Source organism: Lepidochelys kempii, chromosome 10 (assembly GCF_965140265.1).
Source record: "Lepidochelys kempii isolate rLepKem1 chromosome 10, rLepKem1.hap2, whole genome shotgun sequence".
Taxonomy (NCBI): domain Eukaryota; kingdom Metazoa; phylum Chordata; order Testudines; family Cheloniidae; genus Lepidochelys; species Lepidochelys kempii.
The window spans coordinates 56,524,973-56,549,726 of NC_133265.1; the positions used below are offsets into that span (position 1 = coordinate 56,524,973).

The 24,754-nt window shown below is 39.9% G+C and overlaps 1 protein-coding gene across 2 annotated transcripts in view; it reads left to right on the forward strand.

Moving 5' to 3' along the window:
* Positions 1 to 24,754, forward strand: part of LRRC49 (leucine rich repeat containing 49) — a 115,505-nt gene that overhangs the window by 60,338 nt on the left and 30,413 nt on the right. For both annotated transcript variants that reach the window (XM_073303708.1, XM_073303709.1), the window contains exons 10-11: positions 3,380 to 3,527; positions 17,543 to 17,626. In XM_073303708.1, coding sequence (XP_073159809.1) covers positions 3,380 to 3,527; positions 17,543 to 17,626 — 232 coding nt within the window. The remainder of the gene's footprint in view (positions 1 to 3,379; positions 3,528 to 17,542; positions 17,627 to 24,754) is intronic.

Below are 24,754 nucleotides of genomic sequence, written 5' to 3' on the forward strand. Positions count from 1 at the left end.
ACCCAGCATTATGTCATAGAGCAGCACTTGTCATCAGACGCTTTCTCAGGACATACGGTTTTATCGTCCACCACCACTGCAACTCCAAAGCCCCTCCCTTCCACCAAGAGGCACTGCTCTACAGTCACCGAAAGTGGAGCACCCACAGGGACACTCGTCGAAGAGTGTGAAGATTAATCACCCTGTGCAGTAACTGAGGTTCTTGTCCCTGGGGATGCTCCACTACCCTCCCTCCTCCCCTCTACTTTGGATTTTTTTTTGCACCATGGACTCTGCAGTAGAGAAGGAACTGAGGGAAGATTGGTCGCACAGTGCTGTGTAACTGCCTGAGACAGTGTGTGACCCAGTCAGGCACTGCTACTAAAAGTCTCCAATTACAAGTGCAGGGGTGCAGATTCACCTAAAGTGGAACACCCGCAGAGACAACCGTCTTGATAACCTCGGTTACTGCACAGGGTGGGTAACCTTCTCTTTTTTTAAAAAAAAAGTATATGTATATTCAGAATCTATTGTCTAGTCATTTTATGCTATAGAATGCAATAATGAAGAATAAGGGTAAAATGCTGGCTCTGTTAAAGTCAGTGGCAAAACTTCCACTGATTTCAATAGGGCCAGGCTTTCACATTAGGTATTTAAAGCTTTTAGCTGATCAGTTTCCCTTCATTAAAATATAGTTAGATGTGAAAGGATGCTGCTTTTTCCCTTTGCCAAGTAACTCCTTTGTTTAGATCTTATAGTGCTCCATCACATGGGTTCATTACTTGTCGGTGCTATACCCATTAGTTTGTTGTTACGCAGAAATGTGATAGAAAATGTATTAAGGCTTGGTGTCATTTATTTTGTAAATTTCTTTGAGGCCCTCAGAAGGAAGACATTATAGAAGTGCAAAATGTAATTATTAACAAATCCCAATAGTCTTTTCTCCTCTGTTCTTCATTGCTTATATCATTTCTCAAATAATTTCACCAGCACAAGTTTCATTTTCCAGTTTTAGCACAGTGGGTATTACTAAAACTTTTTGCACATAGTGCCATTCATCCACTCCTTGAGTGCACCTTTTATGTAGCTCCGGGCTGGGATCGAGGGGTTTGAAGGGCAGGAGGGGGATCAGGGCTGGGACAGGGGGTTGGTGCGTGGGGAGAGGCTCAGGGGTGCAGGCTCTGGGCAGCACTTACCTCAAGCGGCTCCCGGAAGCAGCAGCATGTCCCTTCTCCAGCTCCTACACAGAGACGCGGCCAGGTGGCTCTGCATGCTGCCCTGTCTGCAGGCACTGCCCCTGCAGCTCCCATTGGAGTGCCAGAGGGGGCCATTGGAGTGCATAGGAACCGGAGTGGGACCATGTCACTGCTTCTAGGAGCCACATGGCGCAGCCCCTGACCCTGCTCCCCGGCCGGAGCAGGACAAGCCCCAGACTCTGCTCCCCAGTTGGAGCTTGAGGGCTAGCTTAAAATGACTGGCAGGCTGGATGCAGCCCACAGGCCACAGTTTGCCCACCTCTGGTTTAAATAGTTGGCTTTTAAAAAAGGGGATTTATCATTCACAGAAATTCTGTGAGGATTTCCTAATAGACATTCTCCTGCACTGTTCTGTAGAGCCCTGCAAATCTGTGGCTATCCATGGACCATTTTTGTGGATTGTGGATCAAATGCAGATACAAATTTTGTATCTGCACAGAGGTCTACTGTTATGGGGTGGTAAGGCACCTAATTTGATGTCTCGCCCAGGATTTGCAGGAGGCTTGGCCATCTGCATGGAGGCCTTGAACCTCTCCTATGGCTCTGGTCTCCAGTGTCTGCAATGAAGCCATACTTGCAAGGTCCCCTTTTGGCTGCAGCTTCTATAGGGTGCACAGTATTTTTTGTTGCCCTCTAGGAGGATGAAGACACCAGAGCCATTTTTCTGCATGGAATGGTCTTCCACACACAGATCGAAGCGGCAGCATGATATTGTACCCTCATATAGAAATGTTTTGCTGTTATTTACAGTGTTTATCTTAGAACATTTAGATTTTTCCACTGTCTGCTTTTCCTTTTTTGAAGGATTAGAAAGGGTGTCTTGAATCTGTCTCTCCACTTCTCAGAGGAGTCTTCTTGTATTTTCATATAATATTTGTCTTTTATCTAGACCAACACATAGCCATGTTTCAGTGAAATTTCGGCAGTCATAGTTTTACATAGAGGACTTACAATTGTGCACAATAACCAGATTGCAAATGTCCTTTGGGTGCTGTCGAGCGTAGGCTCTTATCTAACTAATGGCATTTAAGAAAAATAGCCATCAACTTCTGATATACTCAGAAACATGGAATATGAGCAGAACTTCACTAAGCTGCACACTTTATAATACACACAAACATTAGTGGTCTTTGCTCTCTTCCCAGAAAATATATAAATAGATGAGCACTGTACTGAGGTCTCATTACTAAGAATTTATTTTTTACAAAATATTTGAGCAGCGCATGTTCTTGCACATTATTAAATATCAGAAAAAAGATGTGTGTCAAAATAAAGGAACAATGTATATTTTATGATACAGGGATCCTGAATTAATTTCTTATTTTTCTTTCATTCACACAATTCAGCAGTTTGGAACAGATGCCCCTGTAATTAGGTAAAAAATTGCTGCCATATCTTATATTTTAAGATCTTGAAAAATTCCAAACTACTGTGCGAACTATGTAAAAAGGAATCCCTTCACCCACCAGCTTCCATTAAAGTGAATTATGGCAGATGTTTAGCAGTGCTGAGAAGCTCTATATAATATTTTTGGGACAGTAAAAAATGACATCTTTCTCCAATGTTGGTGGTGTGGAAATTTACTTAGGCAAAAGGAAGTATTCAAAGTGAAATTTAGCCAAGAAAATGACAATCATTCTTATTTTGGGGGTTATAATGCCTGCAACTGGTTATGAACTTCAGTTTTCTGGTTCTTCCAAGAGACAGTATCTTGTGAATACAGGGCTAACGTCATGCTACAAATAGTAAATGCATCTTGTAACTTCTTTTCTATTATCATTTTTATTATTTTAATTGGCATCAACCAATATATAAAGATATAAAATGAAGAGGAATAAAATGTTATCAAATCATGAAATGAATTGAGCAAGGATAGTTTTTATTGCAACTCCTTATTTATTTTTTAAATGTCTTGTTGAAATATTTGCTTGTCATGTTGAGAGATCCTGTTTCAAAAAACTACCAGTTCCTAAAGAATTAGTGATAGAGAAGAGGGAAGCAAGAACAATTCATATTCATTTGTAACATGCTTCTGATGTAAGCATATTTAGCGTTTAGAGAATGCCTTCCTGTAGCTTGTATGTCTTTGTGAAGAAAATTGATTCTTCAGTTGCATTAAAAGCAATTCCCTTTTTTGTGTGCAGTTTTGACAACGTTCTGTGCCTTGCTGATTCCTCATCCCTATCTGATATCACCCTTGATGGCAATCCGATAGCTCAGGAGACATGGTACAAAAACACTATTCTCCATCATATGATGCAGCTCCGACAGTTAGATATGAAGAGAATCACGGTAAGGAATTTTCTGAAAAAGTATTCATCAGATGCTGTAAGTATTAAAATTGGTGAATAGGATTGCTGGGTTCTATGTATGGAAAAACTTTTACGTTGTATCTACCTCTGAATTCAGATGTAACTTGAACATTACAATATTGTAACTTGTTTTTGTACTGTGCTACACAAGTATGTATTTTTCTTGCTTAACTCTAACACATTTATTTTTATTAAACCATTTTAAAATATTTTTCTTCACCCACACTGTGACAACTGTCCCTTGACAATTGTAAAGAATATCAGAGGTGTTTTCTTCTAAACATCGAACAAAGAATGTTATTACAATAAGGAAAATATATTATCACTAAAATTACTGACTCCTTATTTCAGTGTAGTGCTTCTGCCTAGAACCTTCCCCATCCCAGTTGTTCCTGGCTTCCTTCTGCAGATTTAAGTAACAGTACATGTCCTCACAACCACTATACAGGTGAATTATCACCTGTTAGAAGAACAAGCCCTCTGTTAATACCTTTAAGTAGGCCCACATCCTTGTTGAGTTCCTCAGCTCTGTGATGTCTGATCTCTGTCAGCTTTTTGTCCCATAGTTGTCTTAAAATCCACAGTATTGTTAAGTGCTCCAGTCTTCCCCCCCCCCCCAAAAAAAGAATTGTCCCCTCCAAAACCACAAGATTGGCTTAAAATCATGAGATTTATTTATATCATTCTTGTTATGTGCCTTCTGGTTTTTGAGCCTTAAGGTTTCACATTTTCAAGCTTTTTTCCCACAATAATGAGGACTAACAATTCACATTTTTTTTTAAATGAAAGCTGAGTTTCTCACATATATGACTTCAGGAGCTAGTTCTGTAAGAAAAATACCAAATATCATAAAAAGAAAAGGAGTACTTGTGGCACCTTAGAGACTAACCAATTTATTTGAGCATAAGCTTTCGTGAGCTACAGCTCACTTCATCGGATGCATACTGTGGAAAATACATAAGATGTTTTTATACACACAGACCATGAAAAATGGGTGTTTATCACTACAAAGGGTTTTCTCTCCCCCCACCCCACTCTCCTGCTGGTAATAGCTTATCTAAAGTGATCACTCTCCTTACAATGTGTATGATAATCAAGGTGGGCCATTTCCAGCACAAATCCAGGTTTTCTCCCCACCCCCCAAATCCACTCTCCTGTTGGTAGGTTTCAGAGTAACAGCCGTGTTAGTCTGTATTCGCAAAAAGAAAAGGAGTACTTGTGGCACCTTAGAGACTAACCAATTTATTTGAGCATAAGCTTTCATGAGCTACAGCTCACATAGCTTATCTAAAGTAATCACTCTCCTTCAATGTGATGCTCATGATAAAATTGAGTGGGCAACACTGAATTCAGGTGTTCTGATTGGCAACAGCATATTGCACTGGTATACACTGGGCAATACCTAGCTTGATGTTTCTATGAGTGGATGAGTTTACTTTACACTAACAGGAAAGGTCATTGTCTAACTTCATTTGATGAATAGACCAAAACTCTACTTGGATTGTGATTTTTTTTTTCTCCTTTATTGTGGTCCACCTGAATATCCTGAATTCCCCAGTCTTGCTTTGCCTTGCAGACAACTAATAGGTAGACCTGGTAATTGCTCTTTTCTGGTTAGAAATTCCTTAATTTCTTCTGCAAGAGAATTGAAGAAGATGTTTGTCTGAAAATTATTTATAGTGGGTGCTATTACTGCTGTAGGGGCAAGGTTGCGGAAGATTGGCAAGGAGCTAAGTGGTGGACTGAGTATGTGACTGGATGTAAGCAGAAGATGCAGGCAGTTTCAATGAACTTTGTTGGACAGACCCTGCCAAAAGATATTGTAGCATAGCTCACCATATTTTTGCCTGTAAACAAGTCAGTTTATGTAATAAGCATAAATCGTACATATAAGAATGTAGCCAGCTGTTGACCCCATGTAACCCCGAAGTAAGCGCGGAGAATATAGCGCCGCAGAGGACTCCCCCCCACCCCCCCGCGGAGTCCTGCCTGGTCAGCTGTCCCGAACGTCCAGAGTCCCCTGCCGCCCCTTCGCGCGTCCTAGGGGCTCCCTGCACAGTTTAGAGCGTAAGTTCTTCCTTCCTTCAATAAAGCATAGTTTACTATTCTTAGGCCTGAGTGTCCTCCTTTCGCTGGTATCTTCCCCCCCAGATGTTGCGGGCACAACTGCATATTCCCCTTCATTTCTGTTTGGCATGTCATCTCCGCTGGCAAAGATTTTCATTGAAGTGAGAGCAGAGGCTAAGGGTAACATTTTTCTAAAGCACCTAAGTCCTCTTAACTTTCTATGAGACTTAGGCTCCCAAGTCATGTATGGATTGTGAAAATATTACCGTTGGGCTGCAAGTGTATATCTCTAGGAGACCAGTTCCAGTTAAGAAAAACAAACCTATCCAATTGTTTAACCTAGCTAAATCCCATCCCAAGAGAAAGTCTTTAGCTCTTCCCCCCTCAAACTTCAATTGATAAAATAAACTGAACCTTTTTGGATGACACACTTCGTAAGGTGTTTTTTTTCCCCTCAAAGCAGGAAAATGGCCCTTCTTTGCCATCTACCATTGAGAAAAGTAAATCGAAGATAATCCTTTTTACAGCAGTTTGCAGATGTGTAGAAAACGTGTCTAAATTTGAATTGAATACAATGCAGCTTTATAAGTAGGCTTCGCAGAATTCATTTTTTTGTAATTTCGATAATATTGATGTTTTGGTTTTAAGCATTTTTTTTGTTTTTTATCTATATACATTTTTACAGTTGCGGGAAATTATGGGGTTTGTGTGATGGGGTATACAAACCTCACACTGGGCCCGAAGGAGTTAAAGGGCAATACTGGGCCCAGGTAGTCCTGCCCCTCTAGGCCTACAAAGTATGCTCTGGCTGCAGGTACAGGTTAAAAAGAAGCTCAGAAATCCAGGCAATGAGAGGGAGAGCAAACAGGCTGGGGGAAAGGCAGGCCCTTCTCCTGAAAGCCACACTGAAGGCTGAGCTTTAGATGGGACCATGGTGCTGGTGAGCCCCACAGGTGGTGCTTTCTCTAACCTACCTCTTGCTCACACCTGCTTTTTTTTTTTTTTAGAACCAGTAGGTCCTGAGAGGCTCTGCTCATTTGAACTCTGTTAAACTTCAGATTGTTTGAACTTTAGGGGACCATGCCCCAAGCTGAAGGAGCAGATAGAAAGGAAGTGGTCCAGGGTGGCAGACTTGGGTTCTCTGTGTGGAAGACTTGTCTGATGCTGTTTCCCACAGGGGCCTGGGCTGGGATCCCATGGAGAGGGTTGGCCCTGGTTCCCCTACCACATCCTGCTTGAGAACTAGGCCCATAGGTGGGCTGAGACCACAGCACCTCTGGGGTAGGGACCAGGTATTTCTATCCTTCCCTCCCCCTCCCGTTTTTTCTGCAATGAGTGACTCGAAACCAGGTACGCTAAGTCCTTACCCACCAGGCCCCCTGAATACCCTATTACCGGGTAGTCAGACAACAAGGGGGTTAGGCAGTAATTATTTAATGACAGTAGATGGTGAGATTCAAAAAGTTAAAGCTCTATAACTGTTAAAACACAAATTGTAAACATTGCGTCAAAATATAAAAAATAAATATCCTTAAATCAAACTCTAATAAATTCTCACACAGCATTTTTCTTTCTTTGCCTATAAGTAAATTTTGATTATTATCTATGAAAATATTTTTTGTTGATTTGTGTGTGTATGGTGAAATTGACGTTTACTGACACTTACTGAAAAAAATCTACTCCTTCTAAGCCTACTTACTGGTGAGGAGTTAACCAGAAAGAAATACATGGACTGTACACCATGTATGTAATTTGCCCTTCCAACAAAATCTGTGAAGTTAAATACATATATTTTAAAAAGCTTTGCCATGGTTCCCAGCTCCAAATGTAGACTTAACAGTTAAATATTTCCAGTAAAACTTCTTTGCCTCTCTTTATTGATATCCTAAAGACTTCTATGGCTTGAAATGAACACAGCTATTATTGCTTGAAAATTTTTCCAGAATAGGGAATTGGTTCTCCTATTTTATTCAGAATGGAATTCCCTCCTGGCGCTGTTACATTTTTGCATTGAGAGACCTTCCACCCCTGAAGTGTTCTAGCACTGGTAGGGCAATGCTATGGAAAGATCCAAACAAAATCTCCCTTGCAACTTTGAGAAAAACAGACTTCTCAGGAATTTCCTAATAAACTATTAGAAGAAATAATCCTGTCCCTTAATTCACAGACTTAGAAGATAGTATCAAAAATAATGGGAGATGCACCTTTTTAATCAAATACCATTTTTACAAAGAACAGTTGTAGATCAGGATAACTTATAAAAAAGATTGGCTTCTCTATCTTCTGAGGAGGCATGTCTTTATTCATTCCTGTATTACATCAAATGAAAATGCTATAACTTCCATTAATGAACAGCATGTTATCTTCAAGATACAGATGATATGAACTTATTGGGTATTAGAAATGTACTGTTTTATATTTTATATGCATTCAATATCCCTATGAGTTATAGTTTATATATATATCCCAGGCCATCTTCAGATTTTTATGACTTAGGTAGTTGTATTTTATTTAGTTCTAATATATTAAAGTATTTTCTTGAACATAAATGCATATGTATATAAGATATTTGTCACAGATATTTAAACAGAACTCTCTGTTTAGAATATTTTTATATAAGACATGCTATGGAAATATGGGTGGACGGCTGTCCTTAACTAGCTAAGCTAGTTCACAGTCTTGGAGTTATAGTCGGTTTATCCTTGGCACTGGATATTCAGGTAGTGGCATTCACTAGTAGCACCTCCTTGAATAATAATAATAATAAACATACAACAAATAAAATAAAATAACCCTAAAGTGGGAACAGAATGTGCATCCCAATATGCTCTATTTATCATCCTACTCAGAGCTCATTTGTAATGTTCTCTAGCATGCCCTACCGCATGGCAATGGGTTCAGCTGCAATTAGTATCTGGAGTGCTACTATCCATGTTATGCCATATTAGCATCAGGGGCAGCTGCTAGCATGGTAGAACTACAGATATAGTCACTTTCTTGTTTGCGTGCAACCTTTAATATAAAACATTGGGTGAATGTAACAAAAGCACACAGTAATAAAATGCAAAAATAAGAATCAACAAGGAAATACAAAGAAATCACCATGGCTGTTACAGAGTGAAAAGTACACCTGCATCCTCAAGGGTGAGAGTGATTGTCTGGACCTGCAGGGAGGGAAAGGATTGTTGACCCTTTAAGGAAGGTTCCCCCTTCAGCTCTTTAGCCATTTGGGAGTGGGTGGGCAATAGCTCTGAGAAAGCCCAATGGTTCCTGCGCCACAGGAACACCAAAGGGGTCAGGACACCATTGCATGCTGGAAAAAGCAGCCCCCATCCTTCCTCCCCTGTGATTGGCATAGGACTGTTTTTTGGGGGTCTGCTGTGGGCATCGTGCTAGTCGTTTCTTTGCAACTGGAAGTGAATTTTTTCTTCACTGCCAGATTGGCCAAGAGGGATGTTTTTTTTTATCTTCCCCACACCAACTGAGGGACCCAGTGGGAATGAAGGTAGGGTTCATATTGTGGCATCTTGGCAGATGTCCATGGCAGATACTTGTTCAATAGGGGTCCTGTTCCCTGATAAACTGGAATTGGAAGTGAACTCAGAGGAAGGCATCCCCTAAAGAAGTTGGGAAACACTGTTGGTGTTTCTAACGTCTGATACAAGAAAAAGACACCTCCTTTCTCCAGAGTCTTAGTACTCAGACAAGGAGAGGGTGGTGGGGTCCCACCAATATGCTGGCACGAACCTTGGAGAGGAGAAGGGCTGATGGCAGCTCTCTAACTAGGAGATATGAGCTATACTGTACAAAGCATTGCCAGATATTTCTCAGATGAATTATTAAAGGTGTAGCCTAGTTAAATCCCACCCCTCGAGTCTTCTCTTGTCTTCCTGCATGTTCAACCCAATGAAAAATTGGACTATCAAGAAGAAAAGAGAGATCAAATCATTGAAAGAACATAGCAGTGAGAAGAATAAAAGAAAGGCAGTTTTAAGATAAGGATTAAAGTATTAGAAGAATAGAGAGACATCCAGGGAAGTAGGGCTAGAAGAAGAAAAGCAATCTTTAGGAACCACAGTAAAAGAATGGACAATGGCAAAATTATTAGTGGGTGTCACTTGCTAACTTTTTTTGTGGAAATAATTTAAAATATATTGTAATCTATCTCATTTTCCACCGGATACTGTGGTAATGACTTAGTAGTAGTGAAGTTTTACAGGATAAGTGTGTCATAAAGTTCCTGTTTATTTCATCTGTCCAGTTGCTTTGCATGCTTTCACATTATTTAAAGCTTAAAATGAGTTATTGTATTTGTATAGTCATTTTAATATATCAAGATCTTTTTTTTTAGACTGCCTATATTCTCTGTCAGTGTCTTAAATTTCTGAAAAATGAAAGTGAAAAGTTAAGTCTTATTTCTTACAGGAGCTTTCTATTTTAGAGGGGAACCCCCCTCCCCCCAAAAAAAACTTTTCTCTGACGGTTTTGGAAGATATTTTGATATAAACACTTCAGGGGGTTATGAAGTAAATAAAATTAAGTTAAAAAGTATACTTCTCAAATGTTTGTGTTGGAGAACCTCTTTGCTTTTCATTTCGTAGCTCACATTTCTTTATTACTTGGAAAATATGTGTTCTAAAAATACTGTCTATGAGAATATTTGGATTTCTGTAAACAAGGAACATTTAACCTAATATGGCTCTACTACATTATTTAATTATCCTGATGCGAGACTTAAACATTACCAAATGCCTGTATTTAGGGACAAATATGTAGTTTCTTGAGCATTAGTAAGTAGCAATGTTATATGAAAAATATAGTTAATATAAAGAACAAGAATACTTGTGGCACCTTAGAGACTAACAAATTTATTAGAGCATAAGCTTTCGTGGGCTACAGCCCACTTCATCGGATGCATAGAATGGAACATATAGTAAGAAGAGATTTATACATACAGAGAACATGAAAAGGTGGAAGTACCCATACCAACTGTAAGAGACTAATTAATTAAGATGAGCTATTATCAGCAGGGGAAAAAAAACTTTTGAAGTGATAAGATGGCCCATTTCAGACAGTTGTTCTCTGTATATATAAATATCTTCTTACTATATGTTCCATTCTATGCATCTGATGAAGTGGGCTGTAGCTCACGAAAGCTTATGCTCAAATAAATTTGTTAGTCTCTAAGGTGCCACATGTACTCCTGTTCTTTTTGCTGATACAGACTAACACATCTGCTACTCTGAAACCTGTCATAGTTAATATAGTTTAGTCAATGGTCTACAGAAAAGACCCTTTGCTTTCTCTCTCTTTAATTCTCTTACTGAGTGAGGTAGTTAAATCAGTGGAACAATAGGGGGCAGGAACAGTTTAACTATTAAAATGAATCTTTTGGACTATGATTCAGAATTGAATATCACAGACTCATTTTATTTGTGTTTTACTTACCAAAAAAAATTGTGTAAAATTAGTTGCCTACAAAAAATACTCTCAAATATTTCCAATTACAATGTTGGGATGTAATGAAATAGTATGTTATAAATGCCCTCTGAATAAGAAGAGTACTTAACATATATACAGAACTTTACATTTTCCAAAGCACTGTACAAATGTTAATCTGTAGAAAACACCAAATTTGGTGCTTTATTATCTTCTATATTTTCATTATAGGAATGTGTACATTTCTGATAGTTTTTCTTTTAACTACTAATTCTGTATAGTTTTTTATTTTTGTGCTGTTAATAATAGAATACCATTTATTTAAATATTTTTGGATGATTTCTACATTTTCAAATACAGTGATTTCAATTACAACACAGAATATGAAGTGGACAGTGCTTACTTTATATTTATTTTATTAGATATATTTGCACTGTAAAAAGCAAAAGAAATAGTTTTCAGTTCACTCAATACAAGTACTGCAGTGCAATCTCTTTATCATTAATGTTGAACTTACAAATGTAGAATTATGTACAAAAAACCCCTGCATTCAAAATAACAGTGTAAACTTTAGAGCCTACTAGTCCAATCAGTCCTACTTTTTGTTCAGCCAATCACTCAGACAGACAAGTTTGTTTACATTTGAAGAAGATAATGCTGCCTGCTTCTTAATTACAATGTCACCTGAAAGTGAGAACAGGTGTTTGCATGGCATTGTTGTAGACAGTATCGCAAGATATTTACATTCCAGATGTGCTAAAGATTCATATGTCCCTTGATGCTTCAACTACTATTCCAGAGGACATGTGTCCATGCTGATGAATAGTTCTGCTCAATAACGATCCAAAGCAGTGCAGATGTTCATTTTCATCATCTGAGTCAGATGCCACCAGCAGAAGGTTGATTTTCTTTTTTAGTGGTTCGGGTTCTGTAGTTTCTGCATCGGAGTGTTGCTCTTTTAAGACTTCTGAAAGCAAGCTTCACACCTTGTCCCTGTCAGATTTTGGAAATCACTTCAGAGTCTTAAACCTTGGGTTAAGTGCTGTAGCTGTCTTTAGAAATTTCACATTGGTACCTTCTTTGCATTTTGTCAAATTTGCAATGAAAGTGTTCTTAAAACAAACAACATGTGCTAGTTCATCATCTGAGGCTGCTATAACATGAAATTTATGGCAGGATGCAGGTAAAAAGAGCAGAAGACATACAATTCTCCCCCAAGGAGTTAAGTCTCAAATTTAATTAACGCGTTATTTTTTTTTAACGAGCATCATCAGTATGGAAGCATGTCCTCTGGAACAATGGCCGAAGCATGAAGAGGCGCATGAATCTTTATTGCATCTAGCATGTAAGTATCTTGTGATGCCAGCTACAACAGTGCCATAAGAACACCTGTTCTCACTTTCAAGTGATGTAATTAAGAAGTGGGTAGCATTATCTCCTCTAAATGCAAACTAACTTGTTTCTCTTAGTGATCGGCTGAACAAGAAGAACTGAGTGAACTTGTAGGCTCTAAAGTTTACATTGTTTTGTTTTTGAGTGTAATTATGTAACAAAAAAACCCTACATTTCTAGGTTCTTTTTCACGATAAAGAGATTGCACTACAGTACTTGCATGAGGTGAATTGAAAAATACCATTTCTTTTGTTTGTCATTTTTAATCAAAAATAATATGAGGTGAGCACTGTACACTTTGTATTTTGTTTTGTAACTGAAATGGATATATTTGAAAATGTAGAAAACATCCAAAATATTTAATAAATTTCAATTGGTATTCTATTGTTTAACAGTGTGATTAATCGCAGTTAACTCATGCGATTAATCAACAGCCCTAAAAGAAAAAAATATATACAAACACAAATTAAAGCTATATTTTAAGATAATGTGTAAATTTAGAACAGAAAACCACATCTGAAAAGCAGAATTCTTTCAACCTCCAGCAGTGTGTGTGTACATGCAGGAATGTTTCAACTAAAGAACTGGCACCGTGAACGAATACATTTCCCACTGAAGTGAAGAGGAGGTAGATTATGGGTTTTGGAGGAACAGGTTGGGAGAAATCAGCAAAATGAACATGACTGGTCAAACTTCACATTTTAGATATGTGTATTCAGAGTTGCCAGATTTCTACTGCACTAATTGCCCAAAGACACTTAAAATCTAGCCCCATAGTAGCCCAATCTATTTATTGAAACAAAGTTGTTTTTATTAACATTGCTCTATACCTTTAAAAAGAATCACTATCTAGACTATAATTAAATGATGGATGTTAGCAGCGTGGATCTATAATGAACAAATTTTGGCGGCCAAATCTTGCAAATTGTTCAGATTGGCTTGGGTTTATGTGCACAGAAGGTTTTATACAAATAGTTATGATAAATACAAAGGATTAGATTGGAAGGCGGTTTCTAGTGTATTGCTGTAAGGATGGTGAGAGTAAATATCTCAGTGAAATTCACTGATGCTTCTCAAGTTTGTGAGATTGCTATATCGTTAGAAATGTTAAAGAGTAAGTACAACAGGAGATAAGAATACTTACCAGCTGGAACAGAAGGAGAGACAGCTGCAAAATGGTTATTTGAGGGAAGCAGTTGAGAGCCAGCAGCTCCTCAAAAGATATTCTGGGAAAAAGGTCCTAGAAAAGTGCAACCCCACTCTGGTGAGATTTCATAAGAGCCAGGCATTCACAGAGGAATTGGTGTTTTTGTGTCACAGCCTGTGGACCTGACCCAAAGCCAATTGTAAGCAAAGGAAAGACTCTCTCAGACAAGTGGGACTAAATAGGAAATGAATGGCCACACTGGGGTACTGCAATTTATTAAAAAATTAGAGAGTTGAAAAAAATGGGAACATTTTAAGTGTAATTTAAACAATATTTATGGTGGTTGTAGCTCATGCTTGCTTCTTCACAGCAGGACTGCTCTTACTGTCTGAAACTACCAAAGCTGGGCTGTCTGTGAGGATAATTATTTCCTGAATGTGCCTGGGGAAACAGCCCCCTCCCCCAGCTGAGCAGCTTTGTGTCTACTGGTGTCACAAGGGACTTGCTTCTGCCTTTTTAACAAGTTGGGCTTTGTGATGGGCTCTCCTGAGGGGTGACACCTGGAACTGAGGTGCAGCTGAGCCCTCTGTCTCATTGGTCTGGGTTCCCTCTTGCACTGTGACGTTGTGACAAACTATGCAGCCCTCCAAGCTTGCACTCACACCAACGTCCACACGCAGGGACCACACCCAGCTGTGTTCATGAATGCTCTGGCCAGTCACTCATGAACCCACAATAGAGACACTACAGCCAAAATACTCCCAGCTCCCCAGCCTAAGACCCCAAAGCTGTACCGTCCTGCCCTGGTCAAAACCTGACCAGTATGAATTTATTACCCAGTCCGCCACTTCTACAAAGGAAAGTGGATGTGCATCAACTCTTGTTCATGAGCTGAAATTTATGCCCTTTGCACTTCAAACAACACACAGTGTTTTAGATAAAATAGATTTATTAACTACAGAAAGATAGCTTTTAAGGGATTATAAGTGATAGCAAACAGATCACAGTAGAAAGAAAAGGAGTACTTGTGGCACCTTAGCGACTAACAAATTCATTTGAGCATAAGCTTTCGTGAGCTGTAGCCACAAGTACTCCTTTTCTTTTTGCGAATACAGACTAACACGGCTGCTACTCTGAAACAGATCACAGTAGTTTACCATAAGAAATTAAACAAAACCACAATCTAGGCCTAATGTACTGGTTAGTATTTGAATCAAGCAGTGTCTCACCTAGGTAGATAGTACAAGCAGGTTAGCTTTTGCATACACAGGCAGTCTTCCTTCTTTCCTGCCTGGGAACAGCACTTCTCTCCCCCATCCCTTCAGTCTTGTTCCTCTGGTACTTTCAGGTGTGGTGTTGTAGGGAGAGTGAGGTCAAGTCATGATGTCATTTCCCCCTTTTATATCTCCTTCCAACTTGCTGGAAAGCTCTTTTGCTGTGACCTGGGTCAAACAGTTCCCATTGTGTAGTGCTGTCTGAGAGGTTTCTATTGTACACAGTTCCTTGCGCTTGTGTGCACTTCCTCAATAAGCCATTAACATTGTTTGGCCTTTTTTTATTGTTGTACCTGAAAGGCTGCATGTGGGTGTCCTCAGTCTCACAACGTGTTTTAGTAGCACATACATAGCATAACTTCACATACAATGATAGCACATACAGTCCAACGAGATATTAATGTGTAGCAGATCAAGACTTTTAGAATGATATTTCACAAGGCATGCTTTGTTCAAAACATATCCTAATTATATGACCGTGATGAACATGGGGGTGCCAGGATGTCACAGATATGTGAAGGTGAGGGGCAGATCATGACGAAATCTGTAGCAAGCATCTTCTGACCAAAGCACGGAGCTTGAGAGCTTCCTTCCCCTCACCACTCCTTCAGCATGTTTGTTTCAGGAGTGAAAAAGTGCTGCAGAAGCTCCCAGTCGAGCTATTGGCTCTGCCATATACACCACTACATTCTTTTTGCTGAGCAAATAATAGGCCAGTGAGGGGAGGGGGGAGAGGAGCGACTATTCCTGACTGGTGAGGGGAAGGGACAGTAGAGCGAGCAACGTCTCTCTCAGCTGGTGGTACAAAACTCGGGCGGGGGGGGGCGCTGGAACCTCGCCCTGCCTAAATGGCGCCCCTGTTTGAGTAGCAATTTTTTAAGTATCTGAGTCTGTTAAATTGTCTCTTTTTTTTCTTGGCATTGGCTAATTGGCTCCCTGACCTGTTTTATTCTTACTCACATGTGTAGTACGGCACAGCCTGAAATACTTTGGATAAATTCCTACTTAACCTTGAGAAATTATTTTTTTTTATTTGGCCTGGGTGCCTGGGCAGAGGCCAGAGGAAAACTGGAGCCTTTCTAGATAAATCTTACTGTTTACTGTTACTGCATACAGGATGAAGTGTTTATCACAGAAATGTGGTCTAGATTACAAGGATTGATTAACTATTTATTTTTTGTTTCATTTGTAAAATGTTAATAAATGTTCTAAACAATATTCAAATGTGTTATGACTATATAGACGGTTGTTCTGTATATATCAGGGTGATAGCATTAGAATTACTCAATGTGTGAAAATAGATAACCAAGAGGAAACTTGTTTAATAATAATTATATAAACACAAAAACCCTACTCTCTTTTTCCCTTCATTTTGGCTTATTGTATCATAGTGATAGAAATCTAAGTCATTACTATAACAAGAATCAGCACTCAAAGAAACTTCACACAATTGCTGCAGCTTGCTAAGATTAGAGGACGCTATATGTTGTTGAAAATAAATTGCTGGAAAGAACCAGGAAAGAAAATCAAAAGCCCAGAGTAATAAGTAATAAAAGTAGATCTTTCTTTTACTGTTATCATGCTTAAAGCCAAAAGACTTTAAAGATCTGGGCTTTTGCCTCTGTTTTGCTTCATTATGGTGTAGGGGAAAACCCCTGAAATGTTTTATAAAGGGTTTGGTTTATTTGTTGGCATTGTTTTTTGTTTTGTTCTGTTTGGTTGGTTTTTCCATTTATTTTTCAGCTTAGAAAAATCAGGAAGGTCAAGTCTAATCTTCCTTGGATTTTCTTGGGGAGCCACTGGGAGTTCTCACAACATGTTTTGTGAGCTGTAACACCTTAATTAAAGGTGTGGATGTGCTGAATCTTTTACAGAGGTTTGCTTTATTTAAAATGCAAGTCATTGAAATAAGTGTGTGCTAATCAAAATAATAAATAATATTTCAATATATGTAAAAATATTTTTAAACCTTAGTAAGAGAAATATTTGTGTTTCTAATAAAAACACAACAGAGTTTCAAACAGTCCAACTAAACTCTGCTGCTCCTCTCAATTATTTAGGTTCTTTAAGTAAATATAAGTTAACTACTGCTCCAATTTTCCATTATCTGAATTTTGCTTGTAAAAAACCAAGCAGAATTTAAAAAAAGAAAGAAAAAAAAAACAACCAATCAACAACAACAAAAATGTTCAGGCTGCCTTTATATATTCTAAAGAAGCAAAAAAGGGAACATGTTCATTTTTTCCCTCCCTTTTCAGCTCACCTTTAAACTACAAAACTCCTATAAATTCTTGATAGAGCTTGGTATAAAAATTGATTGTGTAAACACTAAAAGTGTTGAAGGGAGTATATTTTACTTAGTTATTCAATAAAATGTTTTAATAACACTTTTTATTTAGAACACAGAAAGCTTTACATTTCTCTACCAAAAACATTACAGCACACAGCATTCAGGTTCACATCCTGAATAGAAGTGTTAACTTTGGAAATTGTCAGGTAAAGATAGATATAGGAGTGTTACCAAGCCATATTTAGTCGTGCCTGCAAGTCACCCTTTGGTGAATAGACCACTGAAGATATATTTGCCTTTCAAACATCAGAATTTACAAGCTTGTCAATTACATTTTCCATAGGTTACTCCTGCTTTTCTAAAGTTGATTTTATTTCTTCATCTAGGAAGAAGAAAGGCGCATGGCATCTGTTGCAGCAAGAAAAGAGGAAGAGAAGAAGCGTGAAAGCCACAAACAGACCTTGTTAAAGGTATTTTCTATTCTTTCTAACGCTAATTGAGATTAGATAAAATGCCATACATTAGTTGTATTGACCATAATAAGGTATCAGAGTACAGCCGTGTTCGTCTGTATTCGCAAAAGAAAAGGAGTACTTGGGGCACTTGAGAGACTAACAAATTTATTTGAGCATAAGCTTTCGTGAGCTGTTTGTCTCTAAGGTGCCCCAGGTACTCCTTTTCTTTTGCATAATAAGGTAGGCTCTGATATCTTGGTGCTGTAGTTTAAAAGGACACTGTCTCCTTTAATTATACCTACTTTTATTTTTAACCTCAAGAAAAATGACACCTATGATAATAAGTCAAAACTGACATGATACCAGTTCTTCTTGGATGTGGAGCTTGCCAAAGCCAATTTGTGGCAGCCTCATGAGCAAAGTGCAGAGCCCTCAGACCACCATCAAATCTGGTCAGAAGGCAGTCGTCAATGATGTGTGATATTGTCTGTCTTTGGCCACAGCATCTCATTGGCCCCAGGTGTGAAGGCTGGCTCACGTTGACCTTGGCCTGTTTGATATCTGTTCAGAAGGGCCCATGAGCAGCATGGCAAATCAGAGCTGGATACATGTATGGTCAGCGTCAGTTATAAGAGACTGGTTTCTGTTGTCACGTGTGGACCATTCTTCATGCCACAGTGATGTTACAGAGAAATCTGGGCAAGGCAAGAGGGCCCACAACAGGTGCCTTGATGAAAAGTGTGCTCGTGGGTGGTTGAACAGATCTGTGCATGGTGATAGGCTAAGTTTTGCCCTGTTTTTCTCAACCATTCTAGCTGTAATATCCTCAAGACAGATTGTGGAGAAGTGATGTTGCTTAACATGGGGACCCACAGTACTGTGTGGGTCGAATTGTCCCAGTGATAATGCTTGTAGTTGAGTGTAGTTGTGTGTCAGCCAACTTGATATGAGACAAATGGAGCTTCACCAGAGCACAATATTCTGCTGCAGAGTAACAGAGGTCTAAGCTGGATGTTCACAGAGTTTGAGCACTAGCATCCTGTGAAGTACCAGCCAGTTTGCTTAGAAGGTTGTTACTCGTCCTCAGTTCAGTCACAGTTTTCCTCAGGCGTTTAAGCTATGTGAGAGATCTATCTAGGGTGACTCCAAGGTAGAGTGGTTGGGATTTGTGTTTCAAGATATGTCCATTGAGAAGAATATTGAATTCTTGGTCCGCTCTGTCATTGTAAAAAAAGGTACACACACGAAACTCTGTTGGACATGCTTGGCTGTAAATGCTACCAACTGCAGTATTCAGCCATCTCAATCAAGTCAGCGTTTAGAGCATCTTCAAGTTCTGGAAATGACCGTGCTTAGCTGTCTAAGCAAATGTCATCTGTGTATGTGAACTTGCAGGACAGAGTGAACAGCATAAGTTTGTGTATAGGTTGAAAAGCATGGGTGCCAACACAGATACTTGGTTTGTCTTTTCTTCTTGCTAACTCTGTTCTATGTGCACTTGGAAACTTCTGTTGTGGAAGAGAATGTCAATGATGTTGACTACCCCTGCTGGGAGAACTTTCAGGGCTGTGAAGCAACTGGTACATAGATGGGATAGAGTCATAGCCTGACTTCCTCCATGCCTTCTTGATTTGTCTTGCACCCCAAGGAAGGCAAGTTAAGGGAATCAGTCTTTGTACTCAATTGAGCACAGAGACTACAGTTATACCTGGCTGTTACAAAGGATATAAGGCTTCTTATCGCCAGCCATCCTGCACCCCTGGAGCATCCAGGCATAATCTGGCCCATAACTTGTATCTAGGGCCAAACTTTTGAAAGTAGATGCAGACTTCTGCACACACACAAGTTGGTGTTTCATGTGTATATTGGGCATTATGAGCTTTGGAAAAATTCAGCTTCTATTTTACCAACTCTTATAATCCACAAAGGTTCATCTGGTATACCTTAAATATAGTCAAATAATTCTCTATCTGAACACAACACATACAAAATTTGAAGTAGAAAACCATTTTTGATGGAGTTTAGACCATGGAGAAGCCAAAATATTAAAGATGCCATTAGTCATGTAAGAACTCCACCAACAAACTCTCTTCCAGTAATTACCAGTGGCAAAGTGATCACATCACCAGTAGGCCTCATAGACTAGAATCCTGCAATACTTCATAGATGAGTTAACAGGTCAAACAAGCATAGAAATTTGTACTGGTACTGGTGGTTACCCTTGAGATGATTACCAGCACCAGTGGAATAGTACACACTGCTTGCTCCATTCTGTAGGTACACATGTTGACATATGTTTGTCAGAGAAGAGCAGGTGAAAGAAATGCACCTTTGCAGTTAGAACGGAACGTGCTAAGGTTTGTGATAGTCTTAGTTTCTGTGGGAGTTCATTCCACATTCTTGGGCCAGCCCCCAGGAAATCGGTCTCCTGCACACAAAAGCTTTGCCCTTACTGGCTGTGCAAAGTGAAGTCTAACACTCAGCTCATTAAGATTTCTCTGTCTGTAACATGATGATAACTTCAGAACACCACATCTGATCAATTCTGAAATTTCAGCAGATGTTCTAAGCATTGATGGGCACAAGTCTGTTGATTTTTAGAGCATATTGGACCAGTGGAAAAGCCTGATTCACAGACTGCCTGGTGCCCCAAACAGAGGAATCTCTCATCTGCTGCTGCTGACATATATCAGAGGCAGTAGCTTAACTCTCAGCACGGGGAGATTTGTCAGTATCTTGAACTCTAACATAAATCAGTTTTCACAGGGAGGGTTTGTAGGGGGAAGTGAGGATCTAGGTTCAGGGAAAGTGGAGTGATTTTGAGAAATGGGGACAGGAAGAAGAGGGGGCAACAGTGAGTGTGGAGAGAAAGCAGCAAGGACTGGAGGGATGAGGCAGGGAAAGCAGAGTCTCACAGGTCAGGGAGGTGGAGGGGAGGAAGCTGGGACTCAGAGAGGACTGTAATAGTGGTAAAAGAAGCAGGAACATGGGGTTAGTGGGGGAAGGGGACTTGGTGATTGAATGGAGCAGAGAAGCTGGGACCCAGAGGGAGAGAAATGAGTGCCTGGGAGTGATAAAGCAATGACCCGCAAGGGGATGGGAAGGTTTGGCATAGTGATGATCATGATGATGGAATCAGGGACCCAGAGGGGAGAACTGGGTAGGTGGGTGAGGAAGCAGGGACCTAGGCTGAGGGGAGTGGAGGTGAGGAGGAGAAAGTGGAGCCCTTGGGGGTGGGGAATGAAGGTGGTGAGGGGAAAGCAGGGATTGAGGAAGAGAGGGATATGTGATCGGGGGAGGAATGGAATTGAGGAGGAAGAAACAAGGGTGCACACAGGGTATGTCTAAACAGCAAAGAAAAACCTGTGGCTGGCCCGTGCCAGCTGACGCTTGCAGGGCTTGAGCTAAGGGTCTGTTTCACTGCTGTGAAGATATCTGGACTTGGGCTTTAGCCCAAGCCCTGGGACCCTGCCACCCTACAGGGTCTAGTCCTGAAGTCTACAAAGTAATGGAAAAGTCTTGCAGCCTGAGAACCTTGAGCCCAAGCCAGCTGGCATAGACCAGCTGCGGGCTTTTCTTTGCTGTGTAGACATAACCACAGAGGCCCTGCCCTGGGGGAGAAGGAGGGAATGGGAGGATGCACTAAGCCAGTGCCATGTTGGGGAGAATTGAGGAATATAAAGTGCCCCTGCTGGGTGCAATGTACTCAGCCTACAGAAGTGACAAAACATGCAACCCTGAGTTGTAGAAAGTTCCATTGCGCCAGTGGAGCAAAATTGTCAACCGTGAGCTTCACCCCAGAGCTTTAGTCAAACTTTTAGATACTCTAGAGCCAGGTCATTGAGTGCCTTGAAATAAGGACCGAGACCTTGAACTTGATTTGATAGTTTATGGGAAGGCATAGTAGGGAGCAGGGGACAGGTTTGATATGTTCACAATAGCCAGTGTTGCTGAGGAGATGTACTGTAGTGTTCTATAGCAGCTGGACTTTTCTAAGTGCTACCAGATACATTACATTGCTGTAGTCCTGCTGAGAGTTAATGAGGGCATAAATACCTGAGGCTGGGTCATTGTTTGGATGGAGTCTCTTAGCCAACTGGAGACTGTAGAAAGCTCTGCTGAGTGAGAGCTCATTATCAGTGAGGAATTCAGGAGCACTCCTAAATTACAGACTGAATTAACCAATTGTGGGGTGGTGTATACCTTTAATCAGAGGAGACTCTTCCACCAATATCACCTCTGTCTCATTCAGCTTCAGCTTCAACCAGCTCTTCATCCATGAGCTGATCTCATCCAAGAACTGGCCACCTTCAGCTAGTGGTATAGTCATAAGTGGTGAATGACAGATGGAGCTATGTGTTATCTGCATATTGCTGATGCTTGAGTTCCTGTTGTCTGACCAGTAGATGTTGGATAGGACTGGTAAGAGTATTGATCCCTGTGGGACTCTCCATGTGAGAGGTCTAGTTGTGGAAATGCAATTTCCTATTACAGCTTGTTGAGTGAGACTCCCCAGGAAAGACTGAAACCATTTTAGCACATTACCCTGGGCCCCACTACCTTTGTCAGGTGAGACAGCAGTATCTTATGGTTGGCCATGTTGAGAAGCTGGGATTGGGTGAGAGGGCATGGATCACTTGATGATAACCTCTCTGTTCATTCCCTTTGGGGCACCTGCCATTGGCCACTGTCAGAGGACAGGATACTGGGCTTGATGGACCTTTGGTCTGACCCAGTATGGCCATTCTTATGTTCTTGTGTACTGCAAAGATTCTACTGGAGTTTGAGTAGTATTGTCCTGAAGAATCTTGCGAAGGGGTGACTCGCCCATGACTTAGGCTACTGGCTAGGTAAGCTGTGGTTTGTCAAGGTAAGATTTTGTATCACGGGTTTGGAGGCTGTGGGTTCAATGTCCACCATTTAGGAGTTTAGAAGAAAAGGAGTAGTTGGAGGTCAGGGCTGGAGGGAGGAAGAAATATAGCGTGTGTGTAAAACTGGACCTTGTTCAAACCAAGGGGACACATGCAGAATTTTAACAGTAGGTATTGTAAACTGGAAGCAATAGGTTAAAAAACAGGAAAAAGTAAATAGATAAAGAGGTGGGGTTAATTGTTATATGGTAATCCAACAGTGTGTCTAGTATACTTCTGTTTTTCTGTATCTTACCTATTAAAACAGATTTTTCTGAGTTTGGATTTGTTCAGTTTAAAAACAGGTTCCAGAAAATATTTCCTCCCCCTCATCATTTTAAAAATTAATACTTACATAGTTTATTTTATTTTTACTATAGATGACTGATATGTTTTAAATTTATTTGGTTTTGAAGTTTTGGTGTCCGTTCCTACTGGTATAGAGAAGGGAAGTACACACAGACACATACATCTGGTGGTTTGGTGATGTTAATGTGTTGGCCCACTTACTGAGCAACAGAAATTTTTGAAAGCGTGATTTATTTTTACTTCCATTTCTTAAGCTTTGAAGTATGTTTCCTTACAGTGGGAGATGCTGTTGTTTGTCTTGATGCCCTAGATCTCTCAAACCATTTTGCCAGTGAAAATTCCCATTGGAGGAAAGGGGCATGTATTGTTAATGTGTAATTCCATACTCACTCAAGCTTGAACAGGAAATTGAAGTTTTCATTCTTTTTAGTGAAGGCTTCTTTCTTGTCTTCAAGGGGGTAAAGAAGCTTAACAGCCAACTGCTGTTCTCTTTTATTTGCTTCAAAAAGATGATTCTTATCTCTCTTCTGTGTACATTTCCATTCTATCCTTGTGTGTTTAAATTTTGTTTTCTCTGTTTCAGACTCTTGTTTTACTTGAATGGAACTTTCTTTCCCATAGATCTAACAGTGGGATTAAGTGGCTGTGAAATAATTTGCGAAGTCTAAAAATTCAGCCAATGAATGGAAATTTTGTGCAGTCATATTTAGCAATAAAATATATTTTCCTCCACAAGCTTTATTGAGAAAACCATAAAATTTTACCTTGCTTCCTTTTAAATGAAATGTCATGGCATACTGCCCATTTAATAAGGTAACTGTTGCTGTTTTACAAAAGTGTCTGCCATCAAAATTACCATGCTAATAACTGTTGTTGAATTTTCATAAACATTCCCATATTCATTTCAGAGGTTATAACTCACCTTTTTTTTTTTTTCCTGTTCATGCCTGTCTGTCTGCACTGTGGGTTTTTCTTCTTCTCCACCACTTGAGTGTGGAATCTAGTGCTTTCTAGAAAAACCTGTCCCAGAATTCTCTGCCTCCAGAGGCTTGCACAGGGTAAGAGCTCCCGTTTGACAGGGTCTTATCTGAGTATTTTCTGGCATAAAAATGATCATTTGCCACCAAATCTTTTAATTTAATTGGTTTTCAAATGAATAAGCTGTTGGGTGGGATATTTTAGTTTAGATTCGCTGCAAGAGATCAGCAGCTGCACAGCTGAGGGCTCACAAGATGGCCAGCTAGCACAGAAGATGAAACAGAAGAGCAACAGGAACTCTCAAGTTGGAAAGGATTCCTCACTAGGTCTTCTTCTAATTCAGCACTCCTGAATGTTCTTCCCGATTCCAAAAATGCTGGATCCACAGAAGGGTCACCCTTCACCCAGGCCTCCTTCCTTCCACGTTTCTGACCCATTTTACTCTGCTGACATGAAGTTCACCATGGAGTACTCCTCAACAGTACTGGAAGGGAGAAGTCACCCTTTCCTGCTTACTGTGGATCTCAAAGGGGAAAACTTCAGTGGGACACCGGTGGCAACAGGCCTGCAAGGGAGCAAGTGCCCTTAGCTTTTTTCTGTTTTCTATTTCTCCACAGCCTTTCCCAGTGTTCTTAAATGAGGGTTCCTCTTGTGCAAGCATGCATGTTTGGGTATGTGAAAGCAGCTGTCATCCTACTCACAGCTATGATTTATTTACAGATTTTTCCCTATGATCGGCCTAAATCAAGAGTTTTCAATGGGCATTTCCTTTCCTTCCTTACTCATATTCTCAGAGAAGCAATGGTCCAGAAACTACAACAGCCCCTCACCCTTAAAAAAAAAAAAAAAATACAGAGGCATCTTCAAAGGAGATTATATCATATTTGAAACCAAAACATATTTATATTGGATGTAAACATGACACTAAGAAAGTAGCATTTTGCAG